The sequence below is a fragment of the Danio rerio genome, chromosome 10 (genome assembly GCF_049306965.1).
Source record: "Danio rerio strain Tuebingen ecotype United States chromosome 10, GRCz12tu, whole genome shotgun sequence".
NCBI classification, from domain to species: Eukaryota; Metazoa; Chordata; class Actinopteri; order Cypriniformes; family Danionidae; genus Danio; species Danio rerio.
In genome coordinates, this window is record NC_133185.1 from 37,827,501 (window position 1) to 37,854,304 (window position 26,804).

The 26,804-nt window shown below is 35.1% G+C and overlaps 1 protein-coding gene across 1 annotated transcript in view; it reads right to left on the minus strand.

The window, feature by feature from the left end:
* The window catches only part of trim37 (tripartite motif containing 37), a 41,217-nt gene that overhangs the window by 14,197 nt on the left and 216 nt on the right, over positions 1 to 26,804 (minus strand). Inside the window, exons 2-18 of the mRNA XM_009305495.5 lie at positions 25,790 to 25,871; positions 22,617 to 22,718; positions 19,917 to 19,957; positions 19,394 to 19,510; positions 18,595 to 18,682; positions 17,876 to 17,998; positions 15,362 to 15,485; positions 15,203 to 15,270; positions 12,731 to 12,855; positions 12,453 to 12,503; positions 12,273 to 12,354; positions 10,916 to 10,992; positions 10,646 to 10,825; positions 8,734 to 8,848; positions 8,342 to 8,539; positions 6,416 to 6,552; positions 297 to 379 (exon numbers count right to left, since the gene is read on the minus strand). Of these exons, the coding sequence (XP_009303770.2) occupies positions 297 to 379; positions 6,416 to 6,552; positions 8,342 to 8,539; positions 8,734 to 8,848; positions 10,646 to 10,825; positions 10,916 to 10,992; positions 12,273 to 12,354; positions 12,453 to 12,503; positions 12,731 to 12,855; positions 15,203 to 15,270; positions 15,362 to 15,485; positions 17,876 to 17,998; positions 18,595 to 18,682; positions 19,394 to 19,510; positions 19,917 to 19,957; positions 22,617 to 22,718; positions 25,790 to 25,810 (1,732 nt within the window). The 5' untranslated portion in view covers positions 25,811 to 25,871. The remainder of the gene's footprint in view (positions 1 to 296; positions 380 to 6,415; positions 6,553 to 8,341; positions 8,540 to 8,733; positions 8,849 to 10,645; positions 10,826 to 10,915; positions 10,993 to 12,272; positions 12,355 to 12,452; positions 12,504 to 12,730; positions 12,856 to 15,202; positions 15,271 to 15,361; positions 15,486 to 17,875; positions 17,999 to 18,594; positions 18,683 to 19,393; positions 19,511 to 19,916; positions 19,958 to 22,616; positions 22,719 to 25,789; positions 25,872 to 26,804) is intronic.

Genomic DNA, 26,804 nt, shown 5'->3' on the forward strand with positions numbered 1-26,804 from the left:
ATTGTACCATAAATAATTTGTTTGTGGGAATTATTAGTGGTCATTTTCAATTAAGTGCCCACTAACAGCCTTTCAGCAGAAGCTCAAGCGGCGTTTAAAAGCGCAGATTCTGCAGTAAATCTTCAAAGGCTGATATGGTAATTTGGCTCGGTTACATCACTACAACTGATTAACAGGGTGTCGCTGTCGATGACACTTCAAAGCCAAGTGTTTCAGCACGCCATATGCATGACACTCGCTCTTCATTAGAGAAACAGCATCATTTGTGTCAACGGACGGAGAAACTCCGCGTTCACCTGCAGCTCCGGCAACATCATCAGCTAATTCTCCTTCCTCCAGCTCCAGATTCCTGCTGTACTCCACGTCATTCTCTCCAGACCTGCAATGCATGCAAACAAATCATGCTTGTGTGTTACTTCTCTAATCCTAGTAGAATGTTAGCAGCAAGTTAAACTAATCTACAATGAATGTATTTGATGTGTGTGCAAAGGTTTTGAATGATTAATTGGGTCCCAGTGGAGCTCAATGAGGCGTGGCAAGCCATTATGTACCCACATGCTTTAAATAGAGCAGGATTCATTTGCGTGTCTCCCCTGTTATTAGTGAGAAATGGTATGGTCTGAAATAAGCTGCTCCACAGGGGGTGTTGATAGTGTTGTGCTCCAAGCCTCCTGCTGAATATATGTATATGTGTGGGTGTATGTGTGTGTGTGTGTGAGTGTTAGTGTGTAAGGGTAACACATGCACCATTGTCTCAGGCTCAAGCGTGTGATGACTCAGTTCTCTCCAGCGGTTCTTTGAGCTGATCCACTACAGTATTTATAGAAGCCGAGAGAGCCTTGACTCTGCTCAGATACATCCAACAAATGTTTGCTTGCCCTGCTAGTTGTATCTGCACTAGCCTCACCATAAAAAAATGTCTACATTTGTGGATGTTATTCATGCAATTATTGTTTGATAATAATTTATTATTCACAGCAAGTAGCAGCAGCATTTTTATTTCTATTTCCAAAACAGCAAAGTTAAAAAAATAAACTGAAAAAAAAAAAGATTAATACAATAAACATAAGAAAGATGATTGAAAAAACGTATTTGAATAAGCTAAAAAACTTTTTTTTTCTCTCTTGAATTTTTACTTTATATACGAAAATATATACAAGAAAAATATGAATATTTATTCCCACATTTTAACATTGTGAATCCAGATTGAAAGAGAAATACTGGGAAATCTCTGTAGACTGATGGCCTTTCAGACCGTTCAGCAAAATCACCTGTTTTGTCATCACTTTAGACATTACGCTAGAGAATCATTTAAAAACTAGCACTAAAGTGACGTTGGTGAAGTAGCAACGGTTTCTGCTGGTCTAATGTCAGCTGTAGATGTGAAGGAAATGGCGGTAGAAAGTAGTTCCTTCTTTCCTCCGTAATAAAAATATAATACTATTATTGTTATAATTATCATTGCTATTTGCCAGGGGTGTAACGATTTATCGTTGTACGATTTATTGCGATGCAAAAATGTCACAATATGCATCGTGGCATTATGACGATTTGATTACGATATGACGTCCGTTTTCTCTTATTCAGAGTTCAGATTGCAGCAGCAGTAATGTTAGCAGACCAAGATGAGTGGAGCTGAAATAGAGGATGGCCCATCCTCTCAAAATCAGACGTCTGGCAACATTTCGGTTGTACAGTCATTGCTTTAGACTAGTCGGCTTTTTGACACGCATACTGGGTCAAACATCCTAAGTTTTAAAGTCTTCACAGTGATTTACATACTTTGCACAGTGACAGGGATACCTCCTAATGGTGTTGAAAGAGTCACATACTGTATTTATAAGGAACAATTCACCCTAAAATATCATTCTGTCTTCATATAATGTTCCCGCCGCAAAATCACACATGACGTGAGCTGACCGTGAGCTGTTACTACAGAGGGCGGACTTTGATAGACGCGCGCGTATGGCAAGCCGTTTTAGCATTTAAACCTTTGTTCTGACTATCCATAAATATATTTTGAGATATCTCTAATTATATTTTGACTAGTCATAATTATAATTCGACTAGTCAGAATGACAATTAGAGATATATGCAATTACAATTGTACTAGTACGAAATCAGATTGGAGATATCTGCAAATATATTATGACTAGTCATATTCCTCCATTGACTTCCATTGAAAAATACTTGCAGATATCTCTAAATGAGTTTTGACTAGTCACAATTGTAATTACAGATATCTCTAAATGAATTTAATTAAATATGAATTAAATACCTGGAAATGTGGATTTTTTTTTGCACACACAAAAAACGCAAGTGACCAAGCAAAGCCTTAAGCTCTTACTGTTAAATTCAATTGAATAGAAAGCTTATTTTTTTGCACCTTTACTTAAATTGTTCCTTAATTTTGTCTCTGTAATTTCAATAATATTTAAAAAGTTTTTAAATTGTTTTATTTTCCAGAGACAGGCCTGTTTAATTTATTTTCTTAAAGAAGGTTCAGTTTAACCAATTGAAACAAAAGAAATACATAAAAAATAGTTTACTTGGTAAAATTTGCATTTCAGTTTAATTTTCAATTTTTATTCAAAATATCGTGATACATATCGAATCGTGAACATTATATTGTGATACACATCGTATCGTGAGCTGAGTGTATCGTTACACCCCTACTATTTGCATCATAAATAATGTTTCGAGCAGCTTTAAATGAATATAACCATGCAGTCAACCTTTTAAGCATTTAAATGCCGTTAAACATTTAAAGGCTTCTGTTTGTTAGCATTAAGATAAACATTAGAAAGCTAAATTAATAATAAATTAAATGATTAATAAATAAAAAGTGTCAGTATGTGGTGACCACCGACACAGTAAGCAATGCTAACAGACTTTAAAACCCATATAACACATAGATGCAATCTCAAAAGGTCACAGCAAATGCACAACACCAGGTATAAACAGTGTCTAACACCCCATGATTCCCTCTCTCCTAATTTATCCAGGAGACCCAGGGCTACTATCATTTGTGGATTGGGCACCTTCACAAAGTCAACATGAAGAGCGCACACAAAACACTCAAGCAAACGAAGTCAAAGGTGTGCGTAGGCCCGAGAGCAAGAGTGCATGTGTGTGTGTGTGTGTGTGTGTGTGTGTGTGTGTGTGTGTGAGCATTTGTAAGCAGGAGGCAGAAGCTCTGATGACTCATTCGTCTCATCTGGTTAGTTCTGTGTGTGCGTTTCGAGAGCGTTTGAGCGGGCGTTAGCCGTTAGCATGAGCGCAAACATGTGAGGTTCTGACTCCAACACCTCACTACAGAAACACAAGCGCTCTCACTGAGCCTACACAAGTCAAAGCTGCCAATAGTGATCGTGATAGGACAGAAAGAACCGCTCTTCTCTAGTTAAACACAGAGTGCCTGTCACAAAATGTGGAAGCAGCTCTAATTAAACTGTGTTTTCCAGCCAGGGGGAGGATACAGCTGTTCCCCTCTGGCATACCAAGCACGTTCTCTTATGCAATGTTAGTACACTAGTATTTAAAACACAGTGAGGATGCAGGCAAAGGATGTGTGTTGCTTTAAGGGGAAAAAAAGAAAAAGAGAAGGAAAAAAAAAAGCTATTAAAGCTGGTCACGATTTTGACACTTTGAAAAGATGTGTACTTTGTGAACATATAAAAGCTTGTGACCTTCAAGTGCTAGGCTTTCACTGTAAAATGATTACTGTAAATTAATAGTTCTGAATTTAAAGCCCGACTCTGTGAGCCATACAGCCGTAACAGCTTAAAGGTGCCATAAAATGGAAATCTGAATATACCTAGGCATAGCCTCATTGTTTTCTCATTTTCATAAATTCTGTGACTGAAAAATCCAAGTGAAAAACGAGCCAATCAAGAGGCACAAGGTGTTAAATGTATCTTTTGTTAGTTTAACGTGTATATTGTGAAATTTGTTGTAACACATTGTAATTAGTGGTGTAACACATCACAAATCTCACAGTTCGGATCACATTATGTTTTTTTAGTCACGGATCGGACCATTTTAAAGACCAACCAAAAAGGGGGAGACACAAATGTAATTTGCTTTCCATTCTTTACAAAAACAATACTGCAAGAAACTTTTGGTTTTAACAAACAAATAACCTGTAACTTTATTAAAAATAAAATGAACTGACCAGCTGAATAAAAAAATTTGTTCAATATTCAGTACTGTGAAACATTCTGTTACCAACACTGTTGCTGATAACAGTAAACATATAAATCTAACATTAAAATTTGTACAACCCATATTTATTTTTAGTCTCATTTTCAAGAAATGATTTAGTTATTTACTCATAAAACTCATTGCTAGATGTGTCATTTTTGAAGAATTATTCAGTGGTATATTTTTGATGGCTGGTTGTCGCCACCTACTGGTTAAATAATGTAATTTGCTGCCTACAACTTTCATTTTTGAGTGCAAGTTAAATGCATATCATGATGATTTTAATCTTTACCATAAACATCACTGGTTATATCTTAACTATAAACTGTTATCCCAATACTTCTGTGTTGTTTGGCTGTTTGTAACTTCATAACCAACTCAGACTAAAGACTGAATCTCTCGATTCGAACGCAGCGATTCAAAGGGTTAATATACATCAGCAAATCTCCATCATCTATAATGCATGTTGCGTGGGTGTTGAGATCCTGATCTTTAAAATGATTAAAAGTGCAGCTTACACTGAATGCATTGATGCAGGCTAAACAAGTAGTGACAGAAAACACCTTTAATAACCTAAGAAACCCAGCACATCCTGAATAAACTACCACAACTTCTTCCATCATCTTTATATTTTACAGGAAAGCCTAAATGCTTTCATACATGTGATTTGAATGATGCAAGTGTCAATCTCTCTGCGATTGTTAAAAATTTTGGATAAATCTACGAGTAAAAAAAAAATAAAATAAAATAAATATGTATCAGCCTAATCCGCGGGTCACATGTGATCAGTTACACCCCTAATGTAATTAATGTAATGAGGCAACAAACACTTGTAAACTGCTGAAGTGTTTAAGTGTCATATCACTTAATTCTTAAGGTGGTTAAGCTTTTTAGAACTGTAAACATAGTTTTCAATTAGTGTAGCGCACATCAGCACCACAATTTGACATCTGTTTGTGTGGCTTTGCAACGTACAGAAAACAAAGACAGGGCCTGTTTCCATTTATTTCATTAAAACCACAAAATACCACTCTAAATACATCTTTATCGGCTCCTTTTGACGAGTATAATTACATTTTAGCATTTATTTAGTTAAAAACACAAATCAGAAGCAAAATAGGTTATGTTGACAGCGTACACCCAAAAAAAAATATGTTTGAGGTTTGTTCAGACTGCTTAGTGAAGTTTAAAAACTAATTTCGAGAGGAGCATGTGATAATAATGATCATGGCTGGTCTCTAAACCATAATCAGCATAATCCAATCAAATCGATCCAAGCTTACAATAAATAGACCGATTTCACCTTACTGCCTTATCTTTGTTTTGGAAGAATCCCCCTTCTACCCTATCTCCTCCTTTCCCTCCTTTTACCAGGGGGAGCTCTCGAGACCTATCAGATCTCGGATTAGATTAAGTGTGAATTCTTGAATTTAAAATAAACTGAATCACAGTTCCTGACTTTTTATTTAAATATATCATTTTGATTAATATACTTAAATTGGTAACAAATAATAAGTTAACTTAATTCCTTCATGTTGTCCCAAAACAAATCGATTGTTTGGAACAAAGCTTTTTTTTTTTTTTTTTTTTTTTTTTTTTTACAGTGTATGGCTCAAATATAATGTATAATAAATATAGCTCACTCACTCCTTCTAGCTAAAATAAACCTCTCCACCACTTCAGTTGAAAAGATTGTCATTTAACAGGGAAACTGATGTATGATTTTGCCGATTTATATTCTGATCCTTCCAAATATGGTCAAAACAAAACCTATCATACCATATCAGAATTCGGATTCAGCATAGCTTCTAGTTATATATCAGAGAAGAGTTAAACATTGTATCAGTGTATTCTCTGGCACCTTTAAAATATGGCTCATAACAATTTTAAAGATTTTAAAGACAGAACCATATTACAATTATTATTGTAACTATTATTAATACACCAGTGTTATTTAATTATTCTGCATATTACTAATCAGCAAATCACATTGCATTGATTTTATGGTTATACTACATAATTTAGCCCTCCTAAGAATCATGTAATTACGTAATTCTGCCTAAAAGAAATCATAGCTCCTTAATAAAATAAAAGGTTACAAAATGCTTCTAAATTACCTGATATAATTAGCTGTAATACTCAGTTGTTTGCCTCTGATTTTAAGAAGATTATACTAAACTAGTAAGCCTGTTCTTATACATCTTGTACGTACATTGTCTCCTCGTCGATATCATTCTCCTCTGTATTGCTGGTGGCTGTGGAGCTTCCAGAAGTGCTGCTACCATCCAGAGGATTGACATCTTCATCTCCAGTTAGACAATCCACCTCCAGATCGCCATCAGACAACTCCTAACATTACAACAACATCATATCAAACTCATTTATGTGCATCAGATCGCATAAAATTGCTCAGAGCACACAAATGATTAGAGTAATGAGGCTGTTGGGCTGCCGGTATTACAATCACATCTAGGCTTGTTTTCTTTAGTGATCACAGTGAGTGTAATCGGATTTGAATGTTATATGCTTAAAAGCAGAGCCTACTGTCAGGTTATGATGATGATGTAAGTGAATCATTGAGGTTCAAAATAATGGAGGAAATTATGGATAATATCTTAGAGTAAAAAATAATAATTTTTAGTTCTCCAGAGGAACAAGAAAAGGCTTTTATAATAATAACAATAATAATAATAATAATAATTACTATTATTATTATTATTTTTTTTATATATATATATATTATTATTATATATTACTGTGTGTCCACACCGAATGCGGTGAGAGTGTCAAAGTAGCCGGAAGTCGAGGAGAGTTGAAATCAAGTCAACATTGTGGTAATGAGCTTTGACAGGGTTCGGTGCTAAGCAATCAGAATTTAGAAGTCCACACATTGAGAGGAGTCTAGAGAGAACAGTCACTGTGAACATTGGTTTTAACCACAGTTGTTCCCAAGGGTTTGATTATTGTGGTCGCTGGATTTCAAATTATTTACGATGTTTTCTAACAAGGGACATACATTAAAAAAAAGTTACTACCGAGTTACTGATGTCCATTAATTGGATAAGTGGAGCAAAGCCACACCACACGCAATAAATTAATCTTCCATTGTTAAATGAATTTGATAAAAATCGTGCAACATTTTCACGCTAGAAAGCACATTATTTATGCAGGAATGTAAGTGATTTGCTGATATGCTGCAACGGCTCCTTTAATTGCGAGATCTATGTAGGGAACTTCGACACTGTCACCGCCAGAGCTGTGAAGGCAGACAGCATTGTCAACAGGGTGGTTGGATAAAACTTTGACGCTCTCGCCGCCTTCGATGTGAATGCACAGTTAAGCTTTTATTAAAATTTATTTGTTTATTTATTTGATATTATTATTATACCAGGGTCAGAAACTACCTTTTTTATTAAGGGATGGCATTTACCTCCTGAATTGGATTGCTGGGGCATTTTTACTTTCAGTATGGAACCTTTTATAATTAGCTTGTTGCTTTTTAATTAAACTGTTGCCTTTTATGTCAAGAAATTACATTTAGCAATCAAATCGAATTGAATATTAGCAAAATAATTATATTTACACCACCAGCATAACATGAAGTGTTTGTACAACGAAATACAGGCGGCTTAAAACTGATTATAATAAAACACCATTTGAAATTTAACAAAAATAGTGCTTTAATAAGAAGAGCACTTACAGACATCCATTTCAAAAGTTTAAATCAGCCCCAGACATAATCTCCGGGTGCGGACCGTACACAGAGAAACCAAAAGTAACCCAAATATATAGTACAGTACTTTAAATGTACAGTAGGTGGTTTTGTTGGGCCAAATCACATTATATATAGACATCAGTTGCGGGATGGAGGGAGGGCCAGTGGGCCATCTGTTAAACTGGTTTAAAATAACTTTGTTAATTATACATTTAATAATAATAATAATAACAATAATAATAATAATAATTTTTATTTATATAGCGCCATTTACAAAAATTACTAGAAAAATTTTAACTAAATGTCACAAACTGACTGTTTTAAAGCTTTTTTCCTTTTTTAAAAGCATTTTTGCAACAAGTCCCAATCAGTTTCCAATCCTGGTAGCTATAAACATCATCATGCTGCTTTCACAGGCCTTACATTAGAGTCATCATGCTGGGTTTTCTCCTCATCCTCATCTTCCTTTGTCTCTACTGAGGCCGCCTGACTGCACTCCTCCAGCACGGAGCTCTTCCCCTGACGAGAGTCTCTGCCAGAGGATGTCGTGGGACAGAGACGCCGATCAGGTGGAGACGAGCTTCGTGACTTCTGCCGACGGAACAGTTCTATGGCCAACCTCTGAACAGAAACATATCAAAACATGACACTCTGGAAAAAAAAAGGTCTCAATAGTATGCTATTAGGGTTAACCACAAATGAACTTGAGTCTGTATAATATTAAGCAGTCCTTAATAATACTGTAAAAAAACAGGTTTAGAATTAACATAACACAGGGTTAAATGGAAGCCTAAATTGTCAGCTATAACACTAACCTCTTTTAAGTTATTGATTTGTTGAATGTAGCTGGACTGGGCGGACTCCAGCTGAGTTATATACCAATACTGATCTCTACACTTCTGAAAAAATGTAGGCGATCGCACTTGATACCTGCAACATTAAAAACAGAAGCAGCAGCAGAGCATGAGAAATGAACAATACAGCAAAAAAAGACAACTCATTATTCATTTTCCTTCAGCTTAGTCCCTTTATTCATCTGGGGTCGCCACAGCGGAATGAATTGCCAACTTATCCAGTATGTTTTACACAGCGGATGCCCTTCCAGCTGCAACCCATCTCTGGGAACCCATTCACTCTCACATTCACACTCATACACTACAGCCAATTTAGATTCAATACACCTATCCCGTATGTCTTCGGATTTGTGGGGGAAACCGGAGCACCCGGAGGAAACCCACGCGAACACAAGAACATGCAAACTCCACACAGAAATGCCAACTGGCCTATCTAGGGCTCAAACCAGCGACCATCTTGCTGTAAAGCGACAGTGCCACAAGTCATGATGACATATTTATTAACTGTTGTTTTTAAAGAAGACGACATATGCTGCATCTTAATTCGATACCTTCTAAAACGCAATGCAGTATGCAAACTTTGGGACATTATACATCCTCATTAATTGACCAATATGTTGCGCCCCCTGTCAATCATCTCAACACATCCACATTTCTTTCATATTTAATTACCTACGATATTGGAGAAGCAGCAGCAGGATAATCTGCCATTCACTAGTCTTTTTTGCAGAGAAATCTCCTCAGGTCTTTGGATAATTGTACATTCAAAAGTTAATGTCCAAAAATACATTTAAATAAGTTCACATCGTTGTTGCAGATGGATTAAAAAAATGGAAATTGTGATTTAAATATTTTCCAGTAGGCTAGATATTAATTAATAGTCATGCAAACAACTTTTTTCCGAAGCCTCCCTACTGGAGGGTTGGTCTCGCGCATCCACCATGTTTGTAGTTTGTTTACATTTTTATGCGTTCCAGTAAATATATATACAAATAAAATGGAGCGTGTGCTTTTTAAAACTAATGACAGTAAATAAATGAAAACCGGTGGGCCGTCTGACTAAAAAGTGCCCTTCTGAATCAAATCAACAGGATGCCCATCTGAATCTTTCACATACTTTAAAGACTACTGACTATATTTACATGGACATCAGTAAAAGGTATTTGCCTTAATCTGAATAAGACATTCAAAAGTGCTTTTTGAATCTTGCGTCACCAGGCTATCCACGTTTCCCGCAGAGTCTCATGTAATTTTGGATGTTTCATCTTCAACTTCTCAACTTTAACTGCAGTTCGGGTTTCACTCATGTACATTTTATTCATGCCCCCATGACAAACTGGGGTATTTGACGCAAATATGAAGGACTAGTGGAAAAGTGTTGCTTTATTTGAAACTTTACGTAGAACGGAAAAAAATAAAAAATAAAAAACTTCCACATTTGGGGGGGGGGGGTGTTGTTGAGGTGACATAGGACAAACTTGGGGGGCAGCATGTGTTACAAAAGTATAAAACCCCTGAGTTAGAGTACGGATGGCTCTACACTTCAAATTACTAACGGAAGTGGTACACTGTCCAAAAACCTTTTCAACATATTACAGTTTGGGACATAATAATTGTATTTTTAAATAATATTTAGGACAGAAAGTATGCACACTGGGTAGCAGCAATAGCTCATAAATGCAGTGTTTAAAGACATTTGGTTAAATAAAATAAGTACTTTACAAAAATACTTTTAACAAAAAAAATACTTCTTCAGGCATGAAAGTTCAGTTCTATCACACTCAATCCAAGATGTTCCTAAACACTACCTGGTTTTCAACTTTGGCAGCACAGGCCTAACACAAAGTAAATTACTTAATCTCCAAGGTCTTACCTTAGAACAAGTGTGTCAGTCTGCATATTCAAGTAGCCCTCGCTGGCGAGAAGGTCCAACCTGAAGAACCTGTTATATCCCCAGCACTCGCCCACCTCGAAGTCTGATGCAAACTCTCGAATGATATTTTTGGTGGGGTCACTGGAGGCCTGATGGACCATCTCCACCCTGTATTCATATCTGGGGAACACGACAAGTCGGGTAGGAAAAAAGGAGTTATTTGTGACATCGCCCAGCAGGATGAGGGTAAGAGTAGTTAGTGTGGCCTACTTAGAAGTCTCAGGAAGTCCTGCTGACAGCTCCAGAAAAACAGAGAGATAGTTTCCTCGAACGACACCATTGCCATCCTAAAAGACAAAATCAAAGTCTTTGAGAAGGATGAGTAAAATTACCGTCATAGTAAGAGTAAAAATAAATAAGTAAATTTCAGAACAGGCTATTTTGTACACTTAAGTAATTCATTTGAATGTAATTTAAATTGAAATATATGATAACTAATTTGTGACGTTTGCTAATATTAAACAGTTTTAGTGTAATGTTGCTGTGTGAACAACATCTTTGAATGTAAAATGCTCAAAGTTCAATGCAAAGAGAGACATTGGCTTTTACAGAGTTAGCTTAGGAAAGCCTAAATGAGTAAAGTTTGGGGGACTACAAAAAAAAACAAAAAAAAACATCCACAAATCATAACACATTAGGTTAGCTGACAAATAAGAACCAGTTGAGGGCGGGCTTTAGGAGGAAGCAATATATATGGTAAAGGTCAAGGTAAGATGTGAAAAAAATACAAATGAAACATGAGTACAGATTGTTTTGCACCCCGTAACCACAATCACACACAAAAAACACTCGACTATCCCTTTAAAATTATTTGAGTGCATGATGCATCTTTACAAAGGACTGAAATGAACATAATGCTAATCCAAAAGGGTGACACACACCGAATAAATGTTTTGTTGCTTGTAATAAAGAAGCTGCACTTCTTTAAAAAGAGAATCTTATTTTAATATTGTGAACCATGCAATGTAAAAGACGCAAGATGCAAATCAGGCATGTCCAGTGCATGTTTACAAAATAAAAAAAAATAAACAGAATTAAAATACAACAAATAAAACGCAACAAAAAAAACCCCAGACAAAACAAAACAGAAAAAGCAAGCACAAAAAAAAAAACACACACACACAAAACAAAAACACAAATCAAATAATGCAACAACACCAAAACAAAAAACACAACAACACAGAACAAGACCAAAACAAAAAACAACACACCCTAAACAAAGCACAACACACAAAAAACAACAACAACATAAATCAAGCAATGCAACAAAACACCAAAACAAAAAACACAACAACAATACACAGAACAAGACCAAAACAAAAAACAAGACACACAAAACAAAACATCAACAACACAAAACAAAACCACAAAAAAATAAATAAATAAATACAACACAAAAAAAAAAAAAAAAAAAAAAAAACAATACCAAAATACACAAAACGACACAAAACAAAAACAATACACAACAAACAAAACAAAACAAAAAAAACACAAAACAAAAAAATTATAATCTTCAAGATTTGACTTTTGGTCCTACAGCAGACATAGTTGTGGATGTCATACTTACTGGATAAACCTTCAACCTCCAGCACAGGCCTGATATCTGTAGTGGGGGGCTGTAAACAGGGTCAGCTCTCTGCCGCAGAGTACTTAAAGCAACGAGAAAGAAACAATTCCAGTCACGCAAGAGAACTAATGCACCATTTATGAAATAAATTAATAAGAAGGACAAATGGAGAGACGCTACCTGAAGTTTGCCAAAACAAAAGTGCTGGAGTCATACGCAGGGACCAGCTCACTGAGAAGAAATAAGAGATTAAACTGGCTGCAATTCATCTTGCAGATCAAAATGGGGAAACTCCATTCAAAAAGGTTAACTTGACTTAGCCTAGAGAGTTTTTACAGGTGTGCATGTTTATTCATCGCTCACAGTCTGCCACGGAGAGTGCAAAAGTTCAAGTTTACTGAGGTCTTGTTACTGCATAATGTTGGAGAATAGCAGGTACGGTGTCTATGTGTGTGTACCTGGTAAAGTCTGGCGGGACAGGAGTGGTGACGAACGACTGCATTGGTTTCCTGTGTACCTGCTGAAACATGAGCAGGATCTCTGGACTCTTCGAGATCAGTTCACTCTTACTGCATGAACGCAACTGTGGGGTGATAACACACTCGCGTCACAAATCAACAAGCGTCAGAAATGAAATAGAAAAAAATCCAAAATTAGGTTTGAGATTATTTTCAGGTTGAAATTTGATTTTAGTTGAAGCTGTACTAACAGGAAGAAAATAACAGTTTTCGGCATCTCCATCTAGTCTGAATTAACTCAGTTAACTAGTGTGCTCCAAAACAGTGACAAACTTCATGTTTAGAAGATATAAAACTGATATAAACATGTAAATCTTGTAGTTTGTCACTTCCGCCTAAATGGATCTAAGGCTGTGCGATTAATCGAAATCGAATCGCAATTTGAAACATTGTGATTAGTTAATTTTGCAAGAGCAGAGGTCACAAATCTTGGTCCTGGAGGCCGGTGTCCCTGCAGGGTTTAGTTCCAACATGCCTCACACACCTGCCCGGGGGTTTCAAGCATACCTAGTAGGTCTTTGATTAGCTTGTTCAGGTTTGTTTGATTAGGGTTGGAGCTAAAATCTGCAGAACACCGGCCCTCCAGAAACAAGTTTGGTGACCACTGCGCAAGAGACTGCAATATATATATATTATTTAATTTCCTCCATCCAGAACAAATGCGTGACTGCTGTCTGCATGTGATAGTCTTACTAGCCAATTGAGTGAGCACACTTTTGTTCTGCCCAAGCAGAATTGCGCAACCGAACTACGCCAACAATAAAAAAAAAGTCAAACAAGAAGGAAAGCTCTGATTGTGGGGGATTGTGGTGTTTGCCGCTACGGAAGCATTAATAGATGAATTAATATTAAAGAATAACAGCATTGGTAATATGGGATTATTTTGGTTTCAAAGTCACAGACACCAAACAAAAAGAGGTCATTTTTCAGAACTGTAACAGAATTGTTGAAACTACTTAAAGATTATGGAGCTGAAGCTTGACTATAAAATTAAATCGTAAATCAAAATTCACAATATAGTCAAAAAAAAAAAACACATTTAGATAATTTCCCCAAATTGTACATCCCTAAATAGAGACCCCTAAAACATCACCTCATACTTCAGTTTCTCATCAGAGTTATTCACATATTCTTATTAAATGACAACTTATTTACATTATGCGATTTTTTTTAGGAGTTGTTTACATTTTTAGATTTATTTAAAAAATATAATTATTAAAAAAGTTTTATCTGCAAAGTCGAACTCTAGCTTCGCTCTATGATGTTCTTACTGTGAGCCAATCAGCATTTTGAAAGCACGCATGAGGACCAATTAGGATCAGCTCTCTGTCATTCCACCGGACTGCTCCATTGTTAAAAATTGTAATATATTAATAACACAGAGATAATTTTTTTTACATATTTACATGGTGTACCCTATGGGGTGTTATGTTTTCATAAAAACTTCTGTGAATAATGTAAAATAAAAAAAGGAAATAAATTAAATGTGAAATATTTTTATTTGTGTGTATTTATAGTCAGTGAAACATTCCTTTGCTCATTGTCTGTTTTCTTTTAAAGTCTTTTAATTTGATATGAAGCCTTGACGGGAAATAATTCATTTAATTCATGGGGTCTTAATTACAACAATAAATATGACCATATTAATTACATTAAATTAACATCTGCACTGGATAAAATATTTGGCACAGCCTTGTATGCTTAATTCGAACAAGAAAAAAAATGTTCATCCTAAAACATTAAACAAATGTTATAGAAAGCAAAAATCTAACTCTCAAACATCAACATATTGTTAAAAACCATTTTTTAAATTAAATTAATAAGCAGACTGAGTGTATTTCTTGTAACGCTTGAATTAGTGATCTGCCAGACAGAACCTTATATTTTCAAGCAGAAAATGACTTTTTAGAATTAGAAGGTTCTATCTGTATTTACCTGTTTTTTACCCCAATTTGCAAATTTAAGAGAATTCTGCTCATTTACATTTAGAGTACATTTAGGGTCTCTGTCATGTTAATGCATGACAGAGAACTGTTACATGAAATGTTGTTTGCTATATGGAACGCCAAATCTTTGAAGCTCAATATCTCAAAATCATTCAGAACGCAGACAGAACCTCATTCAAGGCGATGAATTGCATCTTTCACAATAAAGGATTCATCAAATTAATAAAACAGACACTGGATGATCAAATTATCACAATTATAATTAACCATCAGCCCTATTCTCTAACTTGATCACCGTGTTTCCCCACAAAATAAAGGGTTTTTGTTGAACTGCCAAGAATACTTTGTAAACCACCGCTTTTTTTTTTTTGGCATGTCATAGCAACAAATATGAATATTATTTCCATCTTTTCATTTTGATCTGTGGTCTAAAGTCGCCATTTTACTGATACACAAGCACACAGACCTGATGCTCCACTTCCTGCAGCAGAGACTCCAGCAGTTCTGTTTCCTGTGTCAGAGAGGTCTTCTGTCCTGTGGATGCAGCAACACTGCATTAGACCAGAAACACTTTAAAAGATACTTTGAAAAGTTTTGTCCGATTGAACAAAAAGCATGTTTGCACCCATGAGTGTGATGAGTTTATTCTTAAGCTGATTATCAAGCCGAGCGATCATCATTTCCACAGCATTCCGTATCTCCCTCACTCTCTCATCCTTCGCCCCTCGTACTGCCTCAACGTTCTTCTCCTGGAAAAAAAAGGAAAAAAACACATTACTTTTAAATTTAGGCAGAACGGATGTTAAAATGGTCAAATTGTGTGAAAACACTTAAATGTTTGGAGTCAGTGTGTGTGTGTGTGTGTGTGTGTGTGTGTGTGTTTTCGTCAAAAACCAAACAAACTTTGCTGTATAAACAGTATTTATATAGAAAATTCTGATTGTATGAATGAATCAGATGCTTTTTTAAAATATATTTTCTATTCATCAAAGAATTTTGACGAAAAGCAGCTAAATATTTATAATTAGAAATTTTTATGTTAAGAAAAGTCACATTTAGAATTATTTCCAAAGGATTAGGTGACATTTATGATTGAAGTAATAATGAAAAATCAGCTTTGCATCACAAGAATACTCTTTCAAACATACTCGAATAATAAGTATAAGAATATTTCCGCAATATTATAATTTTAGCTTATTTTTTATTATTGCACTATAACAAATACAACAAGGCAAAATTCAAACAACTTTCATCTACATTGACAGAACAGAGCACAGATTATAATCAAATCAATAATATTTTAATAAAAATAAATAAAATATTAAAACCTAGAATAGACAAACACAACCTAAAAAAATAATAATTACGCTACCGGGTCTTATTTTAATGGAATTAATTAAAACTCAAGTCTCCTTCCTAATTTTGATTTTACCAACGTTAAGATTTACAGTATAACCAAAATTCCTTTTGGAAAACCTGAAACAGCAGTTTTGTTTTAAGGCACTTCTATTTATGAATATAAAATTTCTCCAAAATTAGAATATTGTTCAATACATATTGAAAATTACCATCTTCCTCTAATAAACCGAAGAAATAGACCATTTTAAGAGATGTAAACAATGACAATGGTCCTTACGTATTTTCCCCATTTTACATTTTTCATTTCCATAGTATCCTAGAATCCATAAAGGTCCACATATTGACAATGTTATAATAACTGTTTTAACATCGAGTTATGATTAAACTCCTTTTTTTTTTACAGTTATGAAAAAAATTGTCAACAAACAGAAAATGTTCATGGGCCAATTACATCACCAGACTGAAATGGTCTACACAGTATATAATTTTCAGATAATCGGGAAGACAGCTTGAGAGAAACTTTTAACCACTCGAGACCAGTCTTTTAGTTATAAAATTGCCACGTTTAAGGTCTGATCACTTTAAAAAGTCAGGGATTTTCACTGCCTGATAAAATAAATAGGTTATAAAGTGGGTCTCAGACCAGACTAGAAGTACTACATTAAATCACTCCCCACACTATATTTCTTTAAAATAAGAGTTTATTTTACACTCATTTAGTATTTTCACTGGAGTTTCTGCGCTCGGCTGATGTTCCTGACAGCACTAGCAGTCTTTCATCTCGTTTTACGACGAACAACTAAATGAATGCTTATGTCTATTTCAAGAGTTCACAATTAGATATTGTTTGACAAACGTTAATAGGTTTGGCATGCTGTCCCGTGAGAGAACTCTGAGCTCGGAGATAATTGAGCCCAGGGCTCCCGCCTGGTCAATTGAGCATGTAAGGGGAGTACAAAGAGATGGATGGGGGGGTTCTTTGGAAAATGAAGATAAGGAAGTAATTTTTTTGTAGGCTACTTATAGAGAGTTTGGATGAATGTGATTGGATAACTATTCATTGTAGATTAAAGACCAGCTGCAGTCAATTATATCACATGCTCCTCTAGAAATTAGCTTATGAAACTTCACTTAACTGAATGTATTTTAATTCCATTATAGCATCGATGCTGTAATAGGAACCCTATGACATTTAAAATAGTCCTATTAAGCTTTCACCGGACGTTTAGCATCGGCTAAAAAAATACTAGCTGTGCATATGGTCCTTTATAAATTAATCAAACAAATACAGCACTGTAGAAGTTTCTTTCAAAAGAAATGAAATATTAGTGAACCTTAAAACTTAAACAACTTCTGGTAATTAAAACATTAACTAGACATTCGACAAAGTGTATTTTCTAGGAAGTTGTTTCCTGTTTTTGTTCATGCAGAGCAATATTAATATAGAGGAAAAACCAGTCATGCAAATTTGTTACGTGCTTTGGCGCCCTCTATTGGACATACACCCGACTAAGGATTGAAAAGTGAGCTATAAACAGTAACTGATGGGTTTGTGTGGGTTCCTTGGCGTCCTGGAGTTATGCTACATTATGTAAACCGCCTTCAAAAGCACTTATCAAACCAGGAATACGTGTAATTAGATAACATTTGATTTGTCATTAACAGTCACGTCTAAAAAGGATTTGTTGCTGATAAACTAGTAGCATCCATTAAGAACGGTCAATTCAGAACTTGTCTAAATGGCTGGGAGTGGGCGTAAAGGAGAAGCAATGCTGCTTACCACTTCTTGAACTAGACTAATGAGCTCCATTAGCCGGTGCCGCAGCTTGGCCACCTCCTCGTTCACCTTCGTCACATGCTGCTCATAGATCTCAGCCAGGGGTTTGAACGTATGACCGCCATGCTGGGGAGAGAATATAAGCAAGTTCATGCCTGATGCAACTGAAATTAATGTATTACATATAGTTAAAGTCAAAATTATTAGCAAGAAATTTTTCCACAGTATTTCGTATAATATTTCTTTCTTCTATAGAAAGTTTCATTTGTTTAATTTTGGCTAGAATAAAAGCAGTTTTTAATGTTTTAAAACTCATTTTAAGGTCTATATTATTAGCCCTCTTAAACAATATTTTTTTCCCCGATTGTCTACAGAACAAAACATCATTATACAATAATTTGCCTAATTATCCTAACTTGCCTACACAAGTTAAGCCTTTAAATCGCATTTTAAGCTGAATACCAGTACTTTAAAAAAAAATTTGTTAAATATTATGTATGATAAAATAATTAATAGTTTTAATAACTCATTTCTAATAACTGATGTTTAAAAATGTGCTAAAAAATCTCTTCGTTAAACAGCTCACATTAGCACCAGTATTATTCATTGATAATTGACATCTATGTGTGACCAGTCATGCTTCATCTTAACACATTTGGATCTGAAGAGGAAATGACACCAAACACGCAATTCGTCAGCCTGACTAGGACAGAAGTGCGTACCATGCCTCCCCACAGCGCGCACTGGTGACAGATGCACTTCTTACAAGTCCAGCAGAACACACTCAGCTTCTCATGATGGTTCTCACACCTGTAAGGATGAAAGAATGAACGAGGTGAGAGGAAAAGCACAGACTGTCAGAATTATGTGGACACTTATTGGCCACTAATAAAACGGTTATCCTAAAAATCCAAAAAGGTTTTGTATATTCTGTGTAATGCATTAGGTTTGTCAGTGAAAGACTTTCCAGCAAACACACACGCAGTGAAATTGTGCACAGTTTTTATGTAGTTGGATCGTCATAAATACTCGCACTCGCCTCCCTCGCCAAGTAACCTACGGCAGCATGGCACATATGAGATAAATGACATCAGTACCTAATAACCAGTTATGATTATTACTGTACCAATATCGAATTTTCCACGTCTGCATCGCGATCCAGCAAAAAAAAACGATTCATTTTGACAGCCCTAATGCAAACTACTAAAAACAAACATATTGGTTAAGCACAAAATAAAATAACATTTCTATATATTAAAAATATATTATGTAAACTTTTGTATTAATCACATTTTATTTAATATTTTTCAATAAATAAGCAAGTGTAAGAATTAATAGCTTCATTTTTACATGAATATATGTGTTAGAGTATGGAACATTATTTCACCCATATATTGACATTAACATAAAAGGTCACTTTACTGTAAAAACTAGACACGACACGACCTGTTTTATGCAAATTAGTAGAGCTTTACCCCTGTTGCAGCATTACTATACAGCGTGATGTAGTGCATGGCTCACTTGTCTTTGTCGTTCTCCTCATGTTTTGTGAGGTTGCAGAGCTGCAGTGTGTCCAGCTGTTGAGTCACTTCCTCTGCCCAGCGACAGTTGACCAGTTCCCTGAGCTGTAGCGGAGCTCTGAATTCAACATTTACAAGTGTTATTAGCATACATATTTATCAATTCAGCTATTGTCAATTTTTAACTAGAGCAAAGACACTGTTGGAAGAGGATTTCATTTTTAGATCAACCAAAAGCGAATATGGGATCAGGGATAAATCTGTTCCACCATTGTGTTTGAGCTTTAATTACAGAGAAGTGTTTTGCACACACTTCCAACTGCTCTGCCAATTTTTGTAAGCATGTTTCTGGTTGCCAAATATGAGGTGGCTCTGATCCAGTTTTCTAAAGTTTTTTGTGAGTATCTTTACTGTAACTAAATTCTTCCCTGAAGTGATGTCAATTATTAACGCAATGGCAAAATCAATTCTTAAATCTCCAGATTTATTCCAATGACAGTCAAAGCATCATTAGTAGAACTTACCGACAGTGGGGACACTGGGCTCTCTGCTCTGTCAGCCATCGCTGCCAGGAAGACAAACAGAAATGTGCTCATTTATAAATGCAAGCTTAGCTAATCCTCTGAATCAATGGAAAGTCAATTATTAAAATATATTTTAAAGGGGACATTTTATGCAAAAATCACTTTTATAAGGAGTTTAAACAGCGTTGTGTGGCAAGAGTCAATGAAAATAAGCAGTTTCTAATGGTAAAAATGTAATAATTTTATTTTTTATAAGCAGACCTGATTAAAAACACTAGAAACACTTTGACTGACGTGCTCCCCTTATTCGTGTCATCAGAGGGGAAGTGCTCTGCCCATTAGTGACATTAGTCTTGTTTTTATATCGACCACCATGCTGACACATAGGCATTTATAGCTCTGCCCTAGGCATGGGATGATAACTGTTTTTAAGGTATAAGGTGGTTTGGAAAGGTCAAGCTTTTAATACCTATATAGTACCTTTATAGTATCTCCAGCAGAAAAAAAATATCCAAAGATGCCGTTTTAAATTGTAAAGAAATCTGTTTTTGAAACTAATGAAGACAGCAGGAGTCAATGATTCATTTGAATTATATAGCCAGACATGTTTATTGCTCCAAAAAATGCAGAAATATTTAAAAAAAAATAGAATATATTGTTTTCAAAGGGGAAAAAAATCTATTATTTTTAACCCAAACATTTAAAAAATATATATTGTAGAGCAGTGAGCACAATACCGTAATACTTTTACCCAAGGTTCTCATAACATCAGAATCATATACCGGCCCATGCCTACTCTGCCCTCTTTTGAAAAGAGTACAATCTCACTTGAATTTAAAGCGACAGTCGCCTAAATGGCATAATTAGGATCAAAGCCTAATTGGCGCCGTTGCAAATAGTTAAAAAAAACATTAGTGTGGAGTATTATTTAGCTAAAACTTCACTTATACACTTTAGAGGCATCAGAATTGTTTTTTACATCTTGTATAAAGGGGCATGATAGTTCCCCTTTAAGAGTCTCAATAATAGCATTTTTTCCAGCATTCACTAAAAACCCATTCAAAAACTGTTCAATATCAGGGTGCAAATTACAGGGAAGGATATCAAAACCAGATGTATGGGGGGTCAGCAATAGTGTGAGAAATAGTTTTCTCTGATCTGCATCTTAAATAATATTTAAAATAAGTTATCTGTATCTTTAAGAATATTAATAAAATAATATAAATATACATTTGACCACCCTTATAATGGTTCATACCATTAAATTAGGTTCATATCCAATTATGCCAATTAGTCTAAGTGAGAATCATTCAATATATTAAAACTGGCAGATTTAGAGCATGATGGACATAAGCCCTCACACAGTGATACCGGTAAATGTCCAGAAAATTTCCGAAACGACTTTACCATAAATCAAAAAAAGTGCTGTTCACACAGTCAAGGACGTTATGGAATTTTTCCAGAAAAGACCGTTCACATCCCTTCCAAAATACTGGTAAACTCTGAGATCATTATCCAGAAATGGCCTCTAAACGGCTGCGCTTGTATTTGTAAACATTTGACTACATTACAAACTCTTTGGATGCATAAGTATTGTGAACAACTTAAATGAAAACATATGGAGGAACACTTTCGCATGTCAAAATGAACATAATATGTTTTTGTGATGGTGCTCACCGGCTGCTTCATGTGCACATGTGACGCATCAAGCAAATGAAGGAAAGATCTTGAAGGTAAACAAAGAACGGCTTATTATAAGTATCTTATCGATAATAATTTACACAGTTGGCATTCAGAAGGAAGATAGAAACATTATTTGACTAAAATCTAGCTGCTAAATGTGTCTGGAAAAATATTCAAGGGCTGTTATTTTCATAAACAGCACAGATGTGAATGCATCGGAGTGTTCTGATTGGATGGAGTAGACGTCTCACGTCTAGAACGCGCTCTTTCTGGCAATCTTCCTTCAGGGTTCACACAGCGCAGAATTCCAGCAAATTACCGGTAATGTTACAACTTTTCTTTCCGGAAAATAGCCAGAACGAATTTACCAGTATTTTCAAAAAAGGCCTGTTCACACATATAGACCTTTCCGGAAAATTGCCAGCAATTTTCTAGAAAAGACTGTATGTGTGAAAGGGGCTATTGTAAGTGTTCACAAGACATTTCTCTAGTAAACTATGTGTTTGTATCTACATATGGCCTAAAAGTAAAGTACAATTTGACACATAGTTTGTATAGTTTGACCCACACTAACCTCTGAAATAGCTAATCTGTGGTTACTGTATATCAGAACACACTAAATATCCCATAAATAACAGTTAAACACGCATTATTAAATAAAATAATAATAATTAATTTAAATAAATACTTGCTAATAATTATTTGATTCACTGAAGCATGTATTAAACAGATTACCAGTTTAAAAAGTTTACCCCCTTGATCATCAATGTATAATTCGCAGCCCACTCATTACCTAGAGTTTTGGTCAGAAACAGCTGAAATCAAATCTTGTGATTTGACTTTTAAATAATCATGTTTCTAAAAAAAATAGACTAGTTCTCTAAAGTCCTATTGAGCTGGTGCAATAAATAGAGCAAAGAGAGTGTTGTTTAATTAGACAGGCCTCTAGTACACTCTGAGGCTGTATTCATAATGATCATCGTGTTGTTGTTAATGAGCGTGTGTGTGTTTGTTCACCCGTATGCAGCTGAAACAGCACAGTTTGGAGCAGTGAGGGCAGAGACGGGCATCACGCAGCTTCTCCATGCAAATGAAGCAGCGGAAGACCTCCGCTATGCTCTGAAGACAGACACAAGCCAAAAGACATTTCAGTCAAACTTCTGCCTTTCATAACAAGCTTCTTGTTAGCAGACACATGAACACAACTTAATCAGTGTGCGGCTAACAATATGCAATAAGTGTAATGAAAGTAGTCTTTTTTTCCGAAAGGAACAGAAACATTTAAATTCTGTTATTATTAACACAATTGTGTATTTTGCTTTCTTTAGTTAATGAATCTCGTTATTTTATTTGCAAAAGTGGTGTTGAAACAGATCATTTAAAAAAGCCTATTTTATTAGACAATAATAAAACATTTAATAATTTAATAAGATACTAATAAAAATTCATGTCATAAAAAATGTATAAATTAGCAGACTGCAAACAGTGCATCCAAAAAATTTTCATAGCGCTTCAGTTTTTCCACATTTTTTATGTTACAGCCGTATTTTAAAATATATTTTATTCATTTATTTTCTCAAATTCTATACACAATACACCATAATACCCCAGATTTTTAAATTGTTGTAAATTTATTAAAAATGAAAAAGCGGAAAAACAGATGTACATAAGTATTCACAGCCTTTGTTGTGAAGCTCTAAATTGAGCTCAGGTAAATTTTGCTTCTTGAGATGATTCAGAGCTCAATTGCAGTTCACCTGTGGTAAATTTGAAAAGGCATACACCTGTATAAATAAGGTCAAAGGGTTGACAGTGCATGTCAAAGCACAATCCAAGCATGAAGACAAAAAAATTGTCTGTAGACCTCTGACACAGGAGTGTCTCGAGGCACAAGGCTGTGGAAAGTTACCGAAAAATTTCTGCTGCTATGAAAGTTCCAATGAGCTCAGTGGCCTCCATCATTCGTAAGTGGAAGATGTTTGAACCACAAGGACTCTTCCTATAGCTGGCTGGCCATCGAAGCAGAGTGATCGGGTAGAAGGGTCTTAGTCAGGGAGGTGATCAATAACCTGATGGCCACTCTGTCTGAGCTCCAGCGTTCTTCTGTGGAGAGAGAAGAACCTTACAGAAGGACAACCATCTGTGCAGCAATCCACCAATCAGGCCTCTATGATAGAGTGGCCAGATGGAAGCGACAAGGCCAAAAGGTATCTGAAGGACTCTCAGAGCATAAGAAACAAAATTCTCTGGTCTGATGAGACTAAAATTAAACTTTGCAGTGAACGCCAGCAATTGAAGCATGATGGTGGCAGCATCATGCTGTGGGGATGTTTTTCAGCAGCAGGAACTGGAAGTATAGTCAGGATAGAGGAAAAGATGAGTTCAGCAATGTACAGAGATATCCTGAATGAAACCTGCTTCAGAATGACCTGAGTGACCTACTTCAGAGAGCTCTCGACCTTAGACTGGGGCGACAGTTCATCTTCCAGCAGGACAATGACCCAAAGCACACAGCCAAAATATCAATGGAGTGGCTTTATAACAACTCGGTGAATGTCCTTGAGTGGCCCAGCCAGAGCCCAGACCTAAATCCTTTTAAAACATCTCTGGAGAGATCTGAAAATGGCTGTACACCGTACAAACTGATAGAGCTTGAGAGGAACTGCAAAGAGGAATGGACAAAAATTCCCAAAGACAGGTGTGCTAAATAGTGGCATCATATTCAAAAAGACTTGAGGCTGTAATTGCTGCCAAAGGTGCATCAACAAAGTATTGGGAAAAGCTGTGAATACTTATTTACATGTGATTTGTCCGTTTTTTTTTTTTTTGTTAGTTTGTTTTTTTTTTAATTTGCAACAATTACAAAAAATATTTTTTCACATTGTTATAATGGGGTATCGTGTGTAGAATTGAGGAAAAAAATTACTTAATCCATTTTGGAATAAGACTGTAAATTAAAAAATGTGGAAAAAGTGAAGCGCTATGAATACTTTCCGGATGCACTGCATACTCATCTCAAGTTCACTCATTTAACAGTTCACCTACTGCAAAAACTATGAAAACAAAGATCAGTCAAAAAAATAAAACTAGTGTTATCAGAGTCAGAAAGTGTATTTTTTGGATTAAAATACATCATATACTGTGTTTAACTTCTTGTTTCCCTGTTCATTAAGGCAAGGCAAAGCTAGGTTATTTATATAGCACATTTCATACACAATGGTAATTCAAAGTGCTTTACATAAACAAAAATTAATTAAGTTTTTGAACTGGACTAGCATTTATTCTCTTTATTCCACTGACTTACCTGAACATTCCAATACAATACTTATATATGTGCACTATGTCAGTGACACTCATTCATAATCTATACTTGGCTCATATCTGGTGTTTTGAGCAGCTTGGCACAGCTTGGGTTTACAATTGATGACGTTTTGTCAATTTCAAGATTCAAGTGTCAGAATATGCTGCTGACCTTCATATGTTAAAATAATTTCTTTTTAGCATGTAGTTAAGAAGAAGCTTGAGGAAGTCTGTTATGTCTTAACTAAGTAAACATAAATGGCAGAGGAAGATATCAGATGTGTATTTACATACTGCCAATGAGCATTCAATCAAAAAATGATAGTAGATATAAAAAAACCTCTCTATCAATACCATGATAAAATTAAGAAAAACACAAAATCAATGATAGACCAATTCAAAGAACTACATTTTATTTGCATCTATATTGGTACAATTTATTGATGTCACATATTTGCTGACTTTTGCAAAAACAAAAAATATATATTTTATTATATATATATATATATATATATATATATATATATATATATATATATATATATATATATATAAATAAAGGGAAATGGGTAGTTTTGAAGCACAAATCTGTTTTATTGTCTCTAATTACAAAAATACTTCAAAGTAGATTTTAAAAATGGTGAAAAACTGTTTAAAATCGTTTCTCCATATTTACAATAATTAGCAGATTTTCACTAAGTCTACAATCTTCTTTACACAGTGCAAAAGCAAAAGCTGAACTTGATATTCCACATAATTTCAACGTTTGTGTTCCATGGAATAAGAAATAAATAGTAGACATTTCATGTTTGGGTTAAACACAATCCTCCAAACCAAAAGCACCTTGATGTCTGTTTATATAAAACACACACAGAACACCGTAAACACACCTCAACACTCTGCTCATCCATCTCAGCCAGGTTTACTTCCAAACAGCCAAATAAACCTGATGGGAGAATCCTGGTGCCTTCACTGCAGTAAAAACAGACAGCAGAAAACATTCAGATGCTCATATTTCATTCATGAAGAATACAACACAGCAGATTGCCATCAATAAGTTTCACAATGCAGAGTTTAAAATGATTAGTGACAGAATATAGAATTAATCTGTATAAGCTTCACTATATATGACTCTATGAATCATACAATCAAAGAAATATATATTAAATGAACTGCTGCAGGATACATCTGTCAACACCAACTAAAGGCCTGCATGACTTTATAAAGCACACAATCACCATATACACGCTTTCATATGAAAGGGTTGACCAATAAACAGCTAAATAAACCTGATGGGAGAATCTTGGTGCCTTCACTGCAGTAAAAACAGACAGCAAGAAACATTCAGATACTCATATTTCATTCATGGAGAATACAACACAGCAGATTGTAATCAATAAGTTTGATAATGCAGGCTTTGACGTGATTAGTGACAGAATATAGTAATAATCTTTACAAACTTTACTATATATATATATATATATATATATATATATATATATATATATATATATATATATATATATATGACTCTATATGACCAAATCACACGATCAAATAAATATATATTGAATGAACTGCTGCAGGATACATCTGTCAACACCAACTAGAGGCCTGCATGACTTTATAAAGCACACAATCACCATATACACGCTTTCATATGAATGGATTCACTTATATACGTTTAAATAACACACACGTGCAACATAACGAGCAGTTCGTCTCAAAACAAGCCCGTTATTGATTAAACATGCATGAAGGCATCATATTTCAGCATATTTATTAAGACAAATTTGCTCGTGCCAGCTCATCGTCTAATACCAAATGCATAGAGGAAAAGAAATGAATTATAAGCGGTTATAATAAAACAAAAACGGTGCATACAAGCAGGTGAGGTAGCGCAGG